Source organism: Ostrinia furnacalis, unplaced genomic scaffold (genome assembly GCF_004193835.3).
Source record: "Ostrinia furnacalis isolate ACB-3 unplaced genomic scaffold, ASM419383v2 OfSCF1629, whole genome shotgun sequence".
Lineage (NCBI taxonomy): Eukaryota > Metazoa > Arthropoda > Insecta > Lepidoptera > Crambidae > Ostrinia > Ostrinia furnacalis.
Window position 1 is genome coordinate 213109 of NW_021131868.1, and position 18346 is coordinate 231454.

The 18346-nt window shown below is 49.3% G+C and overlaps 1 protein-coding gene across 1 annotated transcript in view; it reads left to right on the forward strand.

The window, feature by feature from the left end:
- The window catches only part of LOC114353128 (acetyl-CoA carboxylase-like), a gene marked incomplete at its 5' end in the record, with an annotated part of 139852 nt that overhangs the window by 88553 nt on the left and 32953 nt on the right, over positions 1 to 18346 (forward strand). The window contains 3 exons of the mRNA XM_028304963.1: positions 14162 to 14300; positions 16211 to 16424; positions 17125 to 17311. Of these exons, the coding sequence (XP_028160764.1) occupies positions 14162 to 14300; positions 16211 to 16424; positions 17125 to 17311 (540 nt within the window). The remainder of the gene's footprint in view (positions 1 to 14161; positions 14301 to 16210; positions 16425 to 17124; positions 17312 to 18346) is intronic.

Below are 18346 nucleotides of genomic sequence, written 5' to 3' on the forward strand. Positions count from 1 at the left end.
AATTATTGCCCTAATATTTTATATAAAAATCAGCTTTTATTTTATGGTATAACGTAAGCCTAATTTTTACGGTGGCTTTTTCTGTATATTTAATAGACTGTAATTCTACTTACGTTATACCATAAAATCTGATTTTCATGTATAATATTTGCCAGCCACACAGTTTTGACAGTTCCAACTCCTTGTCAGACAGTTTTTTTAGGATAGCTGCCAAAGCCACGATGACCCAAACTTCATAATCCACCAACATTCTAACCTATATTGGGAGCATACGCTGACAAACTTTCAGCTTTTATATTATAGGTCTGGCGTTCACCAGCTCTTAGTCTATAATATCTCAATCTCCGAGCCTTCGTTCAATTACAATACAATTTAGCACCAAAGTGCTCGAAAAGCCAAATCCAACAAACATAAAATTGACAAGTTTCCACTGTTTCGTTTAGGAATTGCTATGGCCACCTCCTGACTCGCATCATCAGGACCCTGGACATTATCNGCTAGACCTATGGGAGTCACTGACTAAGGTAAGCGCTAGACCTATGAGACACTGACTAAGGTAAGCTCTAGACCTACAGGAGTCAAGTCTTCCTTCAACGTGGCCTGGTGGTCCGAGCGGCCCGAGCGCGGCTTCAAGTACCTGTACCTCACGCCCGAGGCCTGCTCCAAGCTGGGCGCCGTCGGGGCCGTGAAGACGCGCCTGGTGGAGGACGACGGCGAGCCGCGCTACAGGATCACCGACGTCATCGGTGAGCGGGATGGATAGATACATAGCGCGCTGGAGCGAGAGAGACAGATGGACGTCACAGAGACGGCGCATGGGGCACCTGTAGGATAAAGGAGGTGGAGCGCTAGACTTATATGAGACACTAAGGTAAGGCGCGGTTCAAGATCACCGACGTCATCGGTGAGCGGGATGGATAGATACATAGCGCGCTGGTGCGAGAGGGACAAGGCAGACACAGAGACGACGCAGTAGGGCACCTGTAGGAGTAGGAGCGCTAGATCTATGGGAGACACTCACAGAACGCTAGACTTATAGGAGACACTAAGGCTAAGGTAAGCCGCGGCGCCGTGGCCGTAGTACAAGATCACCGACGTCATCGGTGAGCGAGGGGGATAGATACATAGCGCGCTGGAGCGAGAGGGAGATAGATAGATAGCGCGGGAGCGAGTGAGAGAAAGTAGACAGAGACGGCTCATGGGGGGGCGCTTGTAGGAGTAGAATGAGGAGCGCTAGACCTATAGGAGACACTGACTGAGGTGAGCGCCAGACCTGTAGGAGACACTGACTGAGGTGAGCGCTAGACCTATCAGACACTGACTGAGGTGAGCGCCAGACCTGTAGGAGACACTGACTAAGGTAAGCGCTAGACCCATAGGAGACACTGACTGAGTTGAGCGCTAGACCTATGATACACTGACTAAGGTAGACGCTAGACCTATGATACACTGACTAAGGTAAGCGCTAGACCTATGGGACACTGACTAAGGTAAGCGCTAGACCTATGTGACACTGACTAAGGTAAGCGCTAGACCTATGACATACACTGACTAAGGTAAGCGCTAGACCTATGGGAGACACTGACTGAGTTGAGCGCTAGACCTAAATGACAGACACTGACTAAGGTTGACCCAGGAGGTCACGTCCTCGTCCGACGTGGCCTGGTGGTCCGAGCGGCCCGAGCGCGGCTTCAAGTACCTGTACCTCACGCCCGAGGCCTGCTCCAAGCTGGGCGCCGTCGGGGCCGTGAAGACGCGCCTGGTGGAGGACGACGGCGAGCCGCGCTACAGGATCACCGACGTCATCGGTGAGCGGGATGGGTAGATACATAGCGCGCTGGAGCGAGAGGGAGATAGCGCGCACTCGGGCGCTGTAGGAGGCTTAGTAGAGAGTAGAGAAGTTAGCGCTAGAGACACTATTATAGGAGACACTGACTAAAGTAAGCCGCGGTACAAGATCACCGACGTCATCGGTGAGCGGGATGGATAGATACATAGCGCGCTGGGGCGAGAGAGAGATAGCGCGCACTCGGGCGCTGTAGGAGGCTTAGTAGAGAGTAGAGAAGTTAGCGCTAGAGACACTATTATAGGAGACACTGACTAAAGTAAGCCGCGGTACAAGATCACCGACGTCATCGGTGAGCGAGCGGGATAGATACATAGCGCGCTGGAGCGAGAGGGAGAGGGAGAGATAGCGCGCGGGAGCGAGAGGGAGATATGGACGTCACAGAGACGACGCAGTAGGGCACCTGTAGGAGTAGGAGCGCTAGATCTATACGAGACACTGACAGCGCTAGACTTATAGGAGACACTAAGGCTAAGGTAAGCCGCGTTACAAGACCACCGACGTCATCGGTGAGCGAGCGGGACGGGGAGATGGCACGCTGGAGCGAGAGGGAGATAGATAGATAGCGCGCGGCTGAAGCGAGAGGGAGACAGATAGATGGCGCGCGGCTGGAGCGAGAGGGAGATAGATAGATAACGCGCTGGAGCGAGAGGAAGAAAGTAGACAGAGACGGCTCATGGGGGGCGCTTCTAGGAGTAGAATGAGGAGCGCTAGACCTATGAGACACTGACTAAGGTGAGCGCTAGACCTATAGGACACTGACTGAGTTGAGCACTAGACCTATGAGACACTGACTGAGGTAAGCGTTAGACCTACAGGAAACACTGACTGAGGTAGACGCTAGACCTATAGGAGACATCGACTAAGGTAAGCTCTAGACCTATGGCAGACACTGACTAAGGTAAGCACTAGACCTATGGGAGTCACTGACTAAGGTAAGCGCTANAGGTAGACGCTAGACCTATAGGACACTGACTAAGGTAAGCGCTAGACCTATAGGAGACACTGACTAAGGTAAGCGCTAGACCTATGAGACACTGACTAAGGTAAGCGCTAGACCTATGAGACACTGACTAAGGTAAGCGCTAGACCTTTGAGAAACTGACTAAGGTAAGTGCTAGACCTTTAGGAGACACTGACTAAGGTGAGCGCTAGACCTATGAGACACTGACTAAGGTGAGCGCTAGACTTATGAGGTCACGTCCTCGTCCAACGTGGCCTGGTGGTCCGAGCGGCCCGAGCGCGGCTTCAAGTACCTGTACCTCACGCCCGAGGCCTGCTCCAAGCTGGGCGCCGTCGGGGCCGTGAAGACGCGCCTGGTGGAGGACGACGGCGAGCCGCGCTACAGGATCACCGACGTCATCGGTGAGCGGGATGGGTAGATACATAGCGCGCGAGCGAGAGGGAGAGGGAGAGATGGACGTCACAGAGACGGCGCATGGGGCACCTGTAGGAGTAGAAGTAGAATGTGGAGCGCTAGACTTATACAAGACACTAAGGTAAGCCGCGGTACAGGATCACCGACGTCATCGGTGAGCGGGATGGATAGATACAGAGCGCGCTGGGGCGAGAGGGAGATAGATAGATAGATAGCGCATGGCTGGAGCGAAAGGGAGATAGATAGATAGCGCGCGGCTGGAGCGAGAGGGAGAGGTGGACGTCACAGAGACAACGCAGTAGGAGACACTGACATGACTAAGTTAATATAGGAGACACTGACTGAGTTGAGTGCTAGACCCATAGGAGACACTGACTAAGGTAAGTGCTAGACCCATAGGAGACACTGACTAAGGTAAATGCTAGACCCATAGGAGACACTGACTGAGTTAGACGCTAGACCTATAGGAGACACTGACTGAGTTAGACGCTAGACATGTGGGACACTGACTAAGGTAAGCTCTAGACCTGTGGGACACTGACTAAGGTAAGCTCTAGACCAATGGGACACTGACTAAGGTAAGCTCTAGACCTATGAGACACTGACTAAAATGAGCGCTAGACCTATGGGACACTGCACTTACTAAGGTAGACGCTAGACCTATGAGACACTGACTAAGGTAAGCTCTAGACCTATGAGGTAGACGCTAGACCTATAGGAGACATTGACTATGTTAAGCACTAGACCTATGACAGACACTGACTAAGGTAGACCCAGGAGGTCACGTCCTCGTCCGACGTGGCCTGGTGGTCCGAGCGGCCCGAGCGCGGCTTCAAGTACCTGTACCTCACGCCCGAGGCCTGCTCCAAGCTGGGCGCCGTCGGGGCCGTGAAGACGCGCCTGGTGGAGGACGACGGCGAGCCGCGCTACAGGATCACCGACGTCATCGGTGAGCGGGATGGATAGATACATAGCGCGCTGGAGCGGGAGGGAGATAGATAGATAGCGCACGGCTGGAGCGAGAGGGAGAAGTAGACGGCGCAGTAGGAGACACTGACATGACGTGAGTTAATAATGGAGACACTGATGACGCCCGTATTCACAAACATTACTATGAGGTCTCACAGTGCGTGTGGACGCACAGGGTGACATACGAAACAACAGAGCTCTATTCAACGCTGTGCGTTCGATTTGCTGCGTCACTTAAGCAAGCATCGTTTGTGAATATGAGCGTGACTAAGTTAGATAGTAATAAGATAGATGGCGCGCACTCGGGCACTGTAGGAGCGCTAGACCTATGGGAGACACTGACTAAGGTAAGCGCTAGACCTATGGGAGACACTGACTAAGGTAAGCGCTAGACCTATGGGACACTGACTAAGGTAAGCGCTAGACCTATGGGAGACACTGACTAAGGTAGACGCTAGACCTATGAGACACTTACTAAGGTAAGTGCTAGACCTATGTGACACTGACTAAGGTAAGCGCTAGACCTATGTGACACTGACTGAGGTAAGCGCTAGACCTATGAGACACTTACTAAGGTAAGCACTAGACCTATGGGACACTGACTAGGTAAGAGCTAGACCTATATGAGACACTGACTAAGGTAAGTGCTAGACCTACAGGGGTCAAGTCCTCGTCCAACGTGGCCTGGTGGTCCGAGCGGCCCGAGCGCGGCTTCAAGTACCTGTACCTCACGCCCGAGGCCTGCTCCAAGCTGGGCGCCGTCGGGGCCGTGAAGACGCGCCTGGTGGAGGACGACGGCGAGCCGCGCTACAGGATCACCGACGTCATCGGTGAGCGGGATGGGTAGATAGATAGCGCGCTGGGGCGAGAGGGAGATAGCGCGCACTCGGGCGCTGTAGGAGGCTTAGTAGAGAGTAGAGAAGTTAGCGCTAGAGACACTATTATAGGAGACACTGACTAAAGTAAGCCGCGGTACAAGATCACCGACGTCATCGGTGAGCGAGCGAGACGGGTGGATGGCGCGCTGGAACGAGAGGGAGAGGGAGAGATAGCGCGCACTCGGGCACTGTTGTAGGAGTAGAAAGTGGAGCGCAAGACTTATAGAAGACACTAAGGTGAGCCGCGGTACAAGGTCACCGACGTCATCGGTGAGCGGGATGGGTAGATACATAGCGCGCTGGAGCGGGAGGGAGACAGATAGATGGCGCGCGGCTGGAGCGAGAGGGAGACAGATAGATGGCGCGCGACTGGAGCGAGAGGGAGACAGATAGGTGGCGCGCGGCTGGAGCGAGAGGGAGACAGATAGATGGCGCGCGGCTGGAGCGAGAGGGAGACAGATAGGTGGCGCGCGGCTGGAGCGGGAGGGAGACAGATAGATGGCGCGCGGCTGGAGCGAGAGGGAGACAGATAGATGGCGCGCGACTGGAGCGAGAGGGAGACAGATAGGTGGCGCGCGGCTGGAGCGAGAGGGAGACAGATAGATGGCGCGCGGCTGGAGCGAGAGGGAGACAGATAGATGGCGCGCGACTGGAGCGAGAGGGAGACAGATAGGTGGAGCGCGGCTGGAGCGAGAGGGAGAAGTAGACGTCACAGAGACGGCGCAGTAGTAGACACTGACATGACTGAGTTAATATAGGAGACACTGACTGAGTTGAGCGCCAGACCTGTAGGAGACACTGACTAAGGTAAGCGCTAGACCTATAGGAGACGTTGACTATGTTAAGCACCAGACCTATACGAGACACTGACTGAGGTAAGCGCTAGACCTATCAGACACTGACTAAGGTAAGCGCTAGACCTATGTGACACTGACTGAGGTGAGCGCTAGACCTATCAGACACTGACTGAGGTGAGCGCTAGACCTATCAGACACTGACTAAGGTAAGCGCTAGACCTATAGGAGACACTGACTAAGGTTAGCGCTAGACCCATAGGAGACACTGACTGAGTGAGCGCTAGACCTATGACAGACACTGACTAAGGTAGACCCAGGAGGTCGCGTCCTCGTCCAACGTGGCCTGGTGGTCCGAGCGGCCCGAGCGCGGCTTCAAGTACCTGTACCTCACGCCCGAGGCCTGCTCCAAGCTGGGCGCCGTCGGGGCCGTGAAGACGCGCCTGGTGGAGGACGACGGCGAGCCGCGCTACAGGATCACCGACGTCATCGGTGAGCGGGATGGATAGATACATAGCGCGCTGGAGCGGGAGGGAGAGGGAGAGATGGACGTCACAGAGACGGCGCATGGGGCACCTGTAGGAGTAGAAGTAGAATGTGGAGCGCTAGACTTATACAAGACACTAAGGTAAGCCGCGGTACAGGATCACCGACGTCATCGGTGAGCGGGATGGATAGATACATAGCGCGCTGGAGCGAGAGGGAGATAGCGCTCTCACGTCACTCGGACGCTGTAGGAGGCGACTAGATGCTAGACTTACAGGAGGTGGAGCGCTAGACTTATGGGAGACACTAAGGCGAGCCGCGCTACAGGATCACCGACGTCATCGGTGAGCGAGGAAGATAGATATACAGGGTGTTTCTTGTAAGGTGTCAAGCCGAAGGCAGGTGATAGGTGAGGACTAGACCTATCGATTTCACCCCCATGTAAGTTCTACGATTTTTCGTAGTTTAGAAGTTATCGTTAATTTTGTGATTTTTTTAAATTTCATGACCTAGTGGCTTAATTTTTTTTTTATCTTTTTTTTGGGTTGACTTTTCTCAGATTTCTTTTTTTTGACAGATTTCCTATTAGTTGCAGATATTTGAAAAAAATAATCACCTTCCTATCTTTGATGCAAGATACAAAATTTTTGCTAGAAACATAAAAAATATGCTTTTAGCAGAACATTCTAAAATTTTCAATTGAAATGTATAAGAAAAAAAAAAGAATTTCCATAGGTCCAAAATAATTTTAAAAACTGCGCAGTTTTCTAAACTTTCATAATAACACAAAAAAACATGTACTTAATAGGCCATTATTTTCTGTAATCACTCCACTAAAGTGGTAAGTCGGAGATTCCGTTACATGTTTTTGACTTTCTTAGGACTAAGTAATATTTGCAATCCCCTAAGTTTACGTTATGTAGAACACATTTAGAGACAGTAACTGAAAAGATTTTTTTTTATCCACAACGTGGAAGCTCTTGCTCTTCATGTGGTATACAAAAGGGAATATGAAAATTTTGATGATTTACCACATTAGAATGCAAGAAGCTTTTGTAAATTTACGAATAATTGTTTTGCGTCGTTGTCGATTGTGCATTCAGGTTAGCGACGGACATTTTGAACATTTACTTTAAATTAAATCATTACACCCTTTTTTGCTCTCTCTCTCTCTCTCTCTCACACAGACACACACACACACACACGCATACACACGCACACACACACACACACACACACACACACACACTAACAGGTAGGTATATCAAATTTAATCGTAAAGTAACAATCACCACTGTGGTCTAGTGGTAAGACTACCTATTTAGGTATTTAGGACAGCCAATTCCTCTGTGGTTTAGGATTCCGGGTGAAGCTCGCTGATCATCCAGCAGATTCCAACTTTCCATCAGGTCAGATGAAGGGCAAGAGCTTCCTCGTTGTGGATAAAAAATGTTCTGTTCAGTTATTGTCTCTAAACGTGTTCTACGTAACGTACACTTAGTGGATTGCAAACATTAGTTAGTCCTAAGAAAGTCAAAAACATGTAACGGAATCTCCGACTTACTACTTTAGTAGAGCGATTACAGAAAATAATGGCCTATTAAGTACATGTTTTTTTGTGTTATTATGAAAGTTTAGAAAACTGCGCAGTTTTTAAAATTATTTTGGACCTATGGAAATTCTTTTTTTTTCTCATACATTTCAGTTGAAAATTTTAGAATGTTCTGCTAAAAGCATATTTTTTATGTTTCTAGCAAAAATTTTGTATCTTGCATCAAAGATAGGAAGGTGATTATTTTTTTCAAATATCTGCAACTAATAGGGAATCTGTCAAAAAAAAGAAATCTGAGAAAAGTCAACCCAAAAAAAAGATTAAAAAAAAATTAAGCCACTAGGTCATGAAATTTAAAAAAATCACAAAATTAACGATAACTTCTAAACTACGAAAAATCGTAGAACATACATGGGGGTGAAATCGATAGGTCTAGTCCTCACCTATCACCTGCCTTCGGCTTGACACCTTACAAGAAACACCCTGTATAGCGCGCGGGAGCGAGAGGGAGAGATGGACGTCACAGAGACGGCGCATGGAGCACCTGTAGGATAAAGGAGGTGGAGCGCTAGACTTATAGGAGACACTAAGGTAAGGCGCGGTACAAGATCACCGACGTCATTGGTGAGCGAGCGAGATAGATGGATAGCGCGCGGCTGGAGCCAGAGGGAGATAGTGCGCAAAGACGGCGCATGGGGCATCTGTAGGAGGTGGAGGAGCACTAGACCGATACGAGACATTAACGCCCGTTTTCACCATCAATCCCTAATTTTTAAGCGACCCCTATGACAACAAAATTCCTGTTATTTGTTACTATAGGGGTCACTTAAAAGTTAGGGATTGATGATGAAAACGGGCATAAGACGCTAGACCTATAGGAGACACTGACTGAGTTGAGCGCTAGACCTATGGGACACTGACTGAGGTGAGCGCTAGACCTATGGGACACTGACTGAGGTGAGCGCTAGACCTATGGTACACTAACTAAGGTGAGCGCTAGACCTATGGGACACTGACTAAGGTAAGCTCTAGACCTATGAAACTGACTAAGGTAAGCGCTAGANGGACACTGACTAAGGTAAGCTCTAGACCTATGAAACTGACTAAGGTAAGCGCTAGACCTATGAGACACTGACTGAGTTGAGCGCTAGACCTATGAGACACTAAGGTGAGCGCTAGACCTATGGGACACTGACTAAGGTGAGCGCTAGACCTATGTGACACTGACTGAGGTGAGCGCTAGACCTATAAGACACTGACTGAGGTGAGCACTAGACCTACAGGAGTCAAGTCCTCGTCCAACATGGCCTGGGTGGACGCCGAGCGGCCCGAGCGCGGCTTCAAGTACCTGTACCTCACGCCCGAGGCCTGCTCCAAGCTGGGCGCCGTCGGGGCCGTGAAGACGCGCCTGGTGGAGGACGACGGCGAGCCGCGCTACAGGATCACCGACGTCATCGGTGAGCGGGATGGGTAGATACATAGCGCGCTGGAGCGAGAGGGAGAGGGAGAGATGTACGTCACAGAGACGACGCAGTAGGGCACCTGTAGGATTAGGAGCGCTAGATCTATACGAGACACTGACAGCGCTAGACTTATAGGAGACACTAAGGCTAAGGTAAGCCGCGTTACAAGACCACCGACGTCATCGGTGAGCGAGCGGGACGGGGAGATGGCACGCTGGAGCGAGAGGGAGATAGATAGATAGCGCGCGGCTGAAGCGAGAGGGAGACAGATAGATGGCGCGCGGCTGGAGCGAGAGGGAGATAGATAGATAACGCGCTGGAGCGAGAGGAAGAAAGTAGACAGAGACGGCTCATGGGGGGCGCTTCTAGGAGTAGAATGAGGAGCGCTAGACCTATGAGACACTGACTAAGGTGAGCGCTAGACCTATAGGACACTGACTGAGTTGAGCACTAGACCTATGAGACACTGACTGAGGTAAGCGTTAGACCTACAGGAAACACTGACTGAGGTAGACGCTAGACCTATAGGAGACATCGACTAAGGTAAGCTCTAGACCTATGGCAGACACTGACTAAGGTAAGCACTAGACCTATGGGAGTCACTGACTAAGGTAAGCGCTAGACCTATGAGACACTGACTAAGGTAAGCTCTAGACCTACAGGAGTCAAGTCTTCCTTCAACGTGGCCTGGTGGTCCGAGCGGCCCGAGCGCGGCTTCAAGTACCTGTACCTCACGCCCGAGGCCTGCTCCAAGCTGGGCGCCGTCGGGGCCGTGAAGACGCGCCTGGTGGAGGACGACGGCGAGCCGCGCTACAGGATCACCGACGTCATCGGTGAGCGAGCGGGATAGATACAGAGCGCGCTGGAGCGGGAGGGAGACAGATAGATGGCGCGCGACTGGAGCGAGAGGGAGATAGATAGATAACGCGCGAGAGGGAGATAGATAGATAGCGCACGGCTGGAGCGAGAGGGAGAAGGTAGACAGAGACGGCGCATGGAGCATCTGTAGAAGTAGGAGGTGGAGCGCTAGATCTATAGGGGATATTGACTGAACACTAGACTTATACAAGACACTAAGATAAGCCGCGGTACAAGATCACCGACGTCATCGGTGAGCGAAGAAGATAGATAGATAGCGCGCGGCTGGAGCGAGAGGGAGAAGTAGACGTCACAGAGACTGCGCAGTAGTAGACACTGACATGACTGAGTTAATATAGGAGACACTGACTGAGTTGAGCGCCAGACCTGTAGGAGACACTGACTAAGGTAAGCGCTAGACCTATGGGAGACACTGACTAAGGTAAGCGCTAGACATATGAGACACTGACTAAGGTGAGCGCTAGACCTATGAGATACTGACTAAGGTGAGCGCTAGACCTATACAAGACACTGACTAAGGTGAGCGCTAGACCTATGGGACACTGACTAAGGTAAGCGCTAGACCTATAGGAGACATTGACTATGTTAATCACTAGACCTATGACAGACACTGACTAAGGTAGACCCAGGAGGTCACGTCCTCGTCCGACGTGGCCTGGTGGTCCGAGCGGCCCGAGCGCGGCTTCAAGTACCTGTACCTCACGCCCGAGGCCTGCTCCAAGCTGGGCGCCGTCGGGGCCGTGAAGACGCGCCTGGTGGAGGACGACGGCGAGCCGCGCTACAGGATCACCGACGTCATCGGTGAGCGGGATGGATAGATATATAGCGCGCTGGAGCGAGAGGGAGACAGATAGATGGCGCGCGGCTGGAGCGAGAGGGAGATAGATAGATAACGCGCTGGAGCGAAAGATAGAGGTGGACATCACAGAGACGGCGCAGTAGGAGACACTGACTGGGCGCTAGACCTATAGGAGACACTGACTGAGTGAGCGCTAGACTTATAGTAGACACTGACTAAGGTAGACGCTAGACCTGTAGGAGACATTGACTAAGTTAAGCACTAGACCTATAGAAGACACTGACTAAGTTAAGCGCTAGACCTATAGGAGACACTGACTAAGGTAAGCGCTAGACCTATGTGACACTGACTAAGGTAAGCGCTAGACCTATAAGACACTGACTAAGGTAAGCGCTAGACCTATAGGAGACATTGACTATGTTAAGCGCTAGACCTATGAGACACTGACTAAGGTAAGCGCTAGACCTACAGGGGTCAAGTCCTCGTCCAACGTGGCCTGGTGGTCCGAGCGGCCCGAGCGCGGCTTCAAGTACCTGTACCTCACGCCCGAGGCCTGCTCCAAGCTGGGCGCCGTCGGGGCCGTGAAGACGCGCCTGGTGGAGGACGACGGCGAGCCGCGCTACAGGATCACCGACGTCATCGGTGAGCGGGATGGATAGATACAGAGCGCGCTGGAGTGAGAGGGAGAGATGGACGCGCATTTGATCGCACGTACCGAGTAAACGGGCGAGACAGTGACGAGTAGCTGTTCACACGTATTTTAAAATTAGCACAGTCAGTTCGAGAAGGAAGCTCTGAATTCGGTTGGGTGGGAGACACTAAGGTAAGCCGCGGTACAAGGTCACCGACGTCATCGGTGAGCGAGCGGGATGGGGAGAGACAGATAGATGGCGCGCGGCTGGAGCGAGAGGGAGATAGATAGATAGCGCGGGAGCGAGAGGGAGAAAGTAGACAGACGGCTCATGGGGGGGCGCTTGTAGGAGTAGAATGAGGAGCGCTAGACCTATAAGAGACACTGACTAAGGTAAGCGCTAGACCTATAAGACACTGACTAAGGTAAGCGCTAGACCTATAAGACACTGACTAAGGTAAGCGCTAGACCTATAAGACACTGATTAAAGTAAGCGCTAGACCTATACGAGACACTGACTAAGGTAAGCCGCGGTACAAGATCACCGACGTCATCGGTGAGTGAGCGGGACAGATAGCGCGGGAGCGAGAGGGAGATAGACGGTGCACGGGGTTAGCGCTCACTTGGCACCTGTAGGAGGTCATGCGCTAGACCTACAGGAGACACTGACTAAGGTAAGCGCTAGACCTATGAGACACTGACTAAGGTAAGCTCTAGACCTACAGGAGTCAAGTCCTCGTCCAACGTGGCCTGGTGGTCCGAGCGGCCCGAGCGCGGCTTCAAGTACCTGTACCTCACGCCCGAGGCCTGCTCCAAGCTGGGCGCCGTCGGGGCCGTGAAGACGCGCCTGGTGGAGGACGACGGCGAGCCGCGCTACAGGATCACCGACGTCATCGGTGAGCGGGATGGATAGATACATAGCGCGCTGGGGCGAGAGGGAGAGGGAGAAATAGCGCGCACTCGGGCACTGTTGTAGGAGTAGGAAGTGGAGCGCAAGACTTATAGAAGACACTAAGGTAAGGCGCGGTACAAGGTCACCGACGTCATCGGTGAGCGGGATGGATAGATACATAGCGCGCTGGAGCGGGAGGGAGATAGCGCGCACTCGGGCGCTGTAGGAGGCGACTAGATGCTAGACTTACAGGAGGTAGGGCGCTAGACTTATGGGAGACACTAAGGAAGATCACCGACGTCATCGAGCGAGAGCGAGAGAGACGGGTAGATGGCGCGCGGCTAGGGTGAGAGGGAGATAGCGTGCAGAGACGAGCCGCGCTACAAGATCACCGACGTCATCGGTGAGCGGGATGGGTAGATACATAGCGCGCTGGAGCGAGAGGGAGAAGGCAGACACAGAGACGGCGCATGGGGCACCTGTAGGAGTAGAAGTAGAATGTGGAGCGCTAGACTTATGGAAGACACTAAGGTGAGCCGCGGTACAAGATCACCTACGTCATCGGTGAGCGAGCGGGATGGGGAGATGGCGCGGCTGGAGCGAGAGGGAGACAGATAGATAGCGCGGGAGCGAGAGGGAGAAAGTAGACAGAGACGGCTCATGGGGGGGGGGCGCTTGTAGGAGTAGAATGAGGAGCGCTAGACCTATAGGAGACACTGACTAAGGTAGGCGCTAGACCTATCAGACACTGACTAAGGTGAGCGCTAGACCAATGAGACACTAAGGTAAGCGCTAGACCTACAGGAGACACTGACTGAGGTAGACGCTAGACCTATGAGACACTGACTAAGGTGAGCATTAGACCTATGGGACACTGACTAAGGTAAGCGCTAGACCTATGAGACACTGACGAAGGTGAGCGCTAGACCTATGGCAAACACTGACTAAGGTAAGCTGCGGTACAAGATCACCGACGTCATCGGTGAGCGAACGAGACAGATAGCCGAAGCGAGAGAGAGAGCGCTGCAGGAGGCGAGGGTGGAGCGCTAGACCTATGAGAGCCACTGACTGAGTGAGCGCTAGCCCTATAGTAGGTTAGGTAGGTGTGCAATGAGCATCACTGTTGTGACTGGTGGTGCTGCTCAGTTCACTTTTTCTTTCCATGTTAATATTATATGTGCTATTTCTGTCTTTTTTTCTATATTTAATTTTGTCCTTGTGTGATGTTCATCGTAATAAATGTTTCTTTCTTTCTTTCGCTGAAAATCGGTGTCGAGGCATTCCCACGGCGTGCCCCAATTAATGCTGAGCGGACCCCTATTTGACAGCAGGGCACAATGTTTTCCTTTTTTTAATTTGTGTAAATGTCGCCCTTTTGGTCAAATAAAACATTTTTATTATTATCTTTTTCTTTCTTATTTTTAATATTTTTTTTACAATGTAAATTATAAAAAAAAACTAAAAATACATTATAAAAACAAAAATCTTAAAAATAGTTAACCCGCTGGCAGCGGAGCAGGGCCCAAGCTACCGGTGGTCAGGGTCACAGGCTGAGGAACCTCCTTATTATTATCTTTATTATTTTGTTCCCCAGGCAAGGAGGACGGTCTCGGCGTGGAGTGCCTCAGAGACGCCGGCCTCATCGCCGGAGAGACCGCACAGGCCTACGAAGACATAGTCACCATATCCGTGGTCACCTGCAGGGCCATTGGAATAGGGTCTTATGTGGTCCGGTGAGTGTACATTATACATTAAACTGACTATAGTCCGGTCGCCGATCACGTAGAATTTCGTCCAATGACCCCGAGCTACCCATCCTTATCGCTCGCGCGTAATTATATTGTTGTCGCGACTGTGCGACGGGCGCCCGCAGTGAGTGTGCGAGCGCGACAGCAACACTCGGCGACCCTACTTTATAGACTTAGAGTATTTACTTGTAACAGAACAATCAGCCTGTCTATAATTGTTCTAGTGTAATATCACCTTTTCACGAACTAAACGTAAGAAACATTTATGTAAGAACATTACATTACGTAGAAATGCTTGAGAAAATGCTCTATTAGTCTAAACTCATCTTAATAGTCCGTTAAAACAATTTTATTGTTTACGTCATATCAATAGTAGGGTTAGGACGTGCACTATAAAATCTTTTCAAGGCATTTTATCGATTTTAGACGATAAGGAGTAGGCAGTGTAGGCCAAACCCTCCTTTTGCTTCTGCTAGATTAGAGAGAGACTGCTGAAAATACTATATGACCAGTAGGCCTAGGATCTGCGCCGCGTTAGACTGTTATTGCGCTATTTTATCGATTTAGGGGAGAGTTCGGTATATTGTACCGCCGGGTAAATTGTACCACCCTCATATTTCGTAAAGTATTTATTGAATGTCTGTAATTGCAACACTTAGCGATACACAACTAAAATCAATTATTATCGGCCATGTGGTTTTTGCCGTGACAACAAACACGTGTGTTTTATTTTGAAAAGTATTTTTTCATTGTTTTCAAGTAACATTTGTCAATACATGTTTAGTTTGTAATTTTGTTAAATTTAATCACAGGGTGTTTCTAATATATTATTTAAAAGCGTAAATTAGTGTGGATTACAATTATTTGAAACATTTTTCGGTATTTATAAGCTATATTTTTTACCGATTTTTTAAAAGCACTATCACCTAGTCGGCTAAATTGTACCACATCAAGTTGTATGGAACTTTACCAAAGAATTTTGATTTTTTTTTTAGTAAATCATATTTTGAAGTTATAATAGCGTAGTTATGTTTGACTAACAATAAATGAAAGCAAAAGACTGGAAAAGTAGATAAGGTACAAGTGTGCGTTACGATAATTGGAATTACAAAACTTGTACTCAAAATCGTGATAACGTGTAAAACAATATCGATTGTCTATGTTATTAACTACTGTTCCTTTTCGTTTCCTAATTTGTTAAGAATGTATCGTATAATATTTTGCCATAGTTTTTTTATAGGCTTGAAATTTACTGAAATCCAATTTAGTAACCCTGTGGTACAAATTATCGAACCGGTTGGCTAAATTGGACCGAAGCTCTGAACTCGTACTTTGTTAATTTGTGCTAAATATACAACAATCATGTTAATTAATACTTATGAAATAGTAAGTTGAATAATGTATCTTTTATTATATACCATGGACATTAGCAAAAACAAAAGAAAACTATGTGTAAAATGGGATTGAAAAAAACTGGTCCAAATTAGCGGACTCTCCCTTAACTATGGACGTCGACGTCTAAAATCGCTATAAGCCTAGGTGCAGACCATCGATTTTTCGTCGGCCGATAGTTTAGTCGGGCAGTTGATCAGTATGGGCATGTATGGAAGTGCGCATATTACACCCATTTGATTTGGCCGATTCTTCATACAATTTAAGCTTCCTCGTTGTGAAAATATTAAAAAATATCAAAATTAAAAAAATTAAAAAAAATCGGGCACAACTATCAGCCAACTAAAAATCAATGGTCTGCGCCTAGTCTAAGCGCCGTGATAAAATCTTATCGATGGCAGTCCGGCGGGGTGGATGCTCCCCACGATAAAATCTTATCGTTGTTATATTGATTTGTTATGTCAATTAAACTTAGTTAATTAAATTCAAATTATCTTCCACAGCCTCGGCCACCGCGTCATCCAAGTGGAGTCTTCCTACATCATCCTCACAGGCCACGCGGCTCTCAACAAAGTGCTCGGACGCCCTGTATACGCCAGCAACAACCAACTGGGAGGCATATCTATCATGCACAATAACGGTGTCTCGCACGCTTCTGCGCCGACCGACTTGGAAGCGATCAGGACCGCTGTGAGGTGGCTGGCGTTTGTGCCCAAGGTAGGACGTTAATGTACTTTGTATAGGACGTAAAAGGGGGTCAAATTTAGGGAAACGGAGCGAGATAGCGGAGCGAGATAGCGGAGCGAGGCAGCGGAGCGAGATAGCGGAGCGAGGCAGCGGAGCGGAGTGAAAAAGTAATATAAAGTGAGGTTGCGAGCTGTGTCTGTCATTAGACACTAAGCTAGGTAGCGGACTGTGTCTATCCATAAAGACGCAGCTAAGTAGCGGAGCGGAGCGAGATAGTATGTGAAGCGGAGTAGCGGAGCGGAGTGAGAAAATAAGCGGAGCGGAAATGCAGCCAGTATCTGTCTATAGACGCGTAGCTGGGTAGCGAAGCGAGGAAGTATACGTAGAGTTAGGTAATCATAGACTAATAGCAAAATGGCGCCCGAGGCTGTCGCACGCCTGGTCTAGTATGGCGTCCAACAAAATGGCGACCGCGGGTGTCTGGCTGGCCATAATGACACTTGACAAGTTGTCAAAGTGGTCAATTAACTTTCTTTTATTTAAGCTGAGTTGCACCATCTTATTTTGACTTTAACAAACGTCAAAAATCTGTCAAACTCCATACAAAAAGCACCGGTTATTGTGAAAGTTACGATCAAAGTAAATTAGTGCCACTCAGCCTTAGTTTACACTTACAATTATTTATAACTATTATAAATATCGCCTAAACTCCATTTGTTATATTTCTCAGGACAAACTAAGCATGGTGCCCATAATGCGTTGCGCCGACCCCATAGACCGACCAGTGGAGTGGGTCCCGCCACGCGCGGCCCATGATCCGCGACTTATGTTGACGGGAGACGCGGCCAAAGCGGGCTTCTTCGACCACGGCTCGTTTGATGAGATCATGAGGCCGTGGGCACAGACCGTCATCACTGGTGAGCGATTTTCCAGTCACAGATATTTGTCAAGATGTGTACACATAAGTTTGTACACATGTTTGGCAAAGTTTTACATTAAGACACTGCACATGTCTACACATATTAGCACACGTGTTTGGTAAAGTTTGATAATAAGACACTGCACACATAAAGCACATAAAACAAGTATCCAGATGTCTGCACACAAGTTTGTACACATATTTGACAAAGTTTGACACTTTTCACACATCCCCTCGTCGCTCGGAGCCCATAGCGACTTATGCTCACGGGAGACGCGGCCAAAGCGGGCTTCTTCGACCACGGGTCGTTTGATGAGATCATGAGGCCGTGGGCACAGACTGTCATCACTGGTGAGCGATTTGCCAGTCACAGATATTTGTCAAGATGTGTACACATAAGTTTGTACACATGTTTGCACACTTTGCACATAGAAAACACATGGGACAATTGTCAAGATGTGTGCACATAAGACACTGCACATATAAAGCACACATAAAACAAGTGTCCAGATGTCTGCACACAAGTTTGTACACATATTTGACAAAGTTTGACACTTTTCACACATCCCCTCGTCGCTCGGAGTCCATAGCGACTTATTCTCACGGGAGACGCGGCCAAAGCGGGCTTCTTTGACCACGGCTCGTTTGATGAGATCATGCGGCCGTGGGCACAAACCGTCATCACTGGTGAGCGATTTTCCAGTCACAGATATTTGTCAAGATGTGTACACACAAGTTTGTACACATGTTTGCACACTTTACACATAGAAAACACATGGGACAATTGTCAAGATGTGTGCACATAACTTTGTACACGTTTGGCAAAGTTTCACATTAACAAAATGCACATACAAAATACTCATTACTGGTGACTCATAGATATTTGTCAAAATGTGTACACACAAGTTTGTACACATGTTTGCAAAGTTAGACCCTAAAAATACAACACACGTAAGCAACAAGACAAGTGTCACATACACATGTCTGCAAAGTTTGACACTTAGCACTTATGAAACACTTATGTGACGAGTTT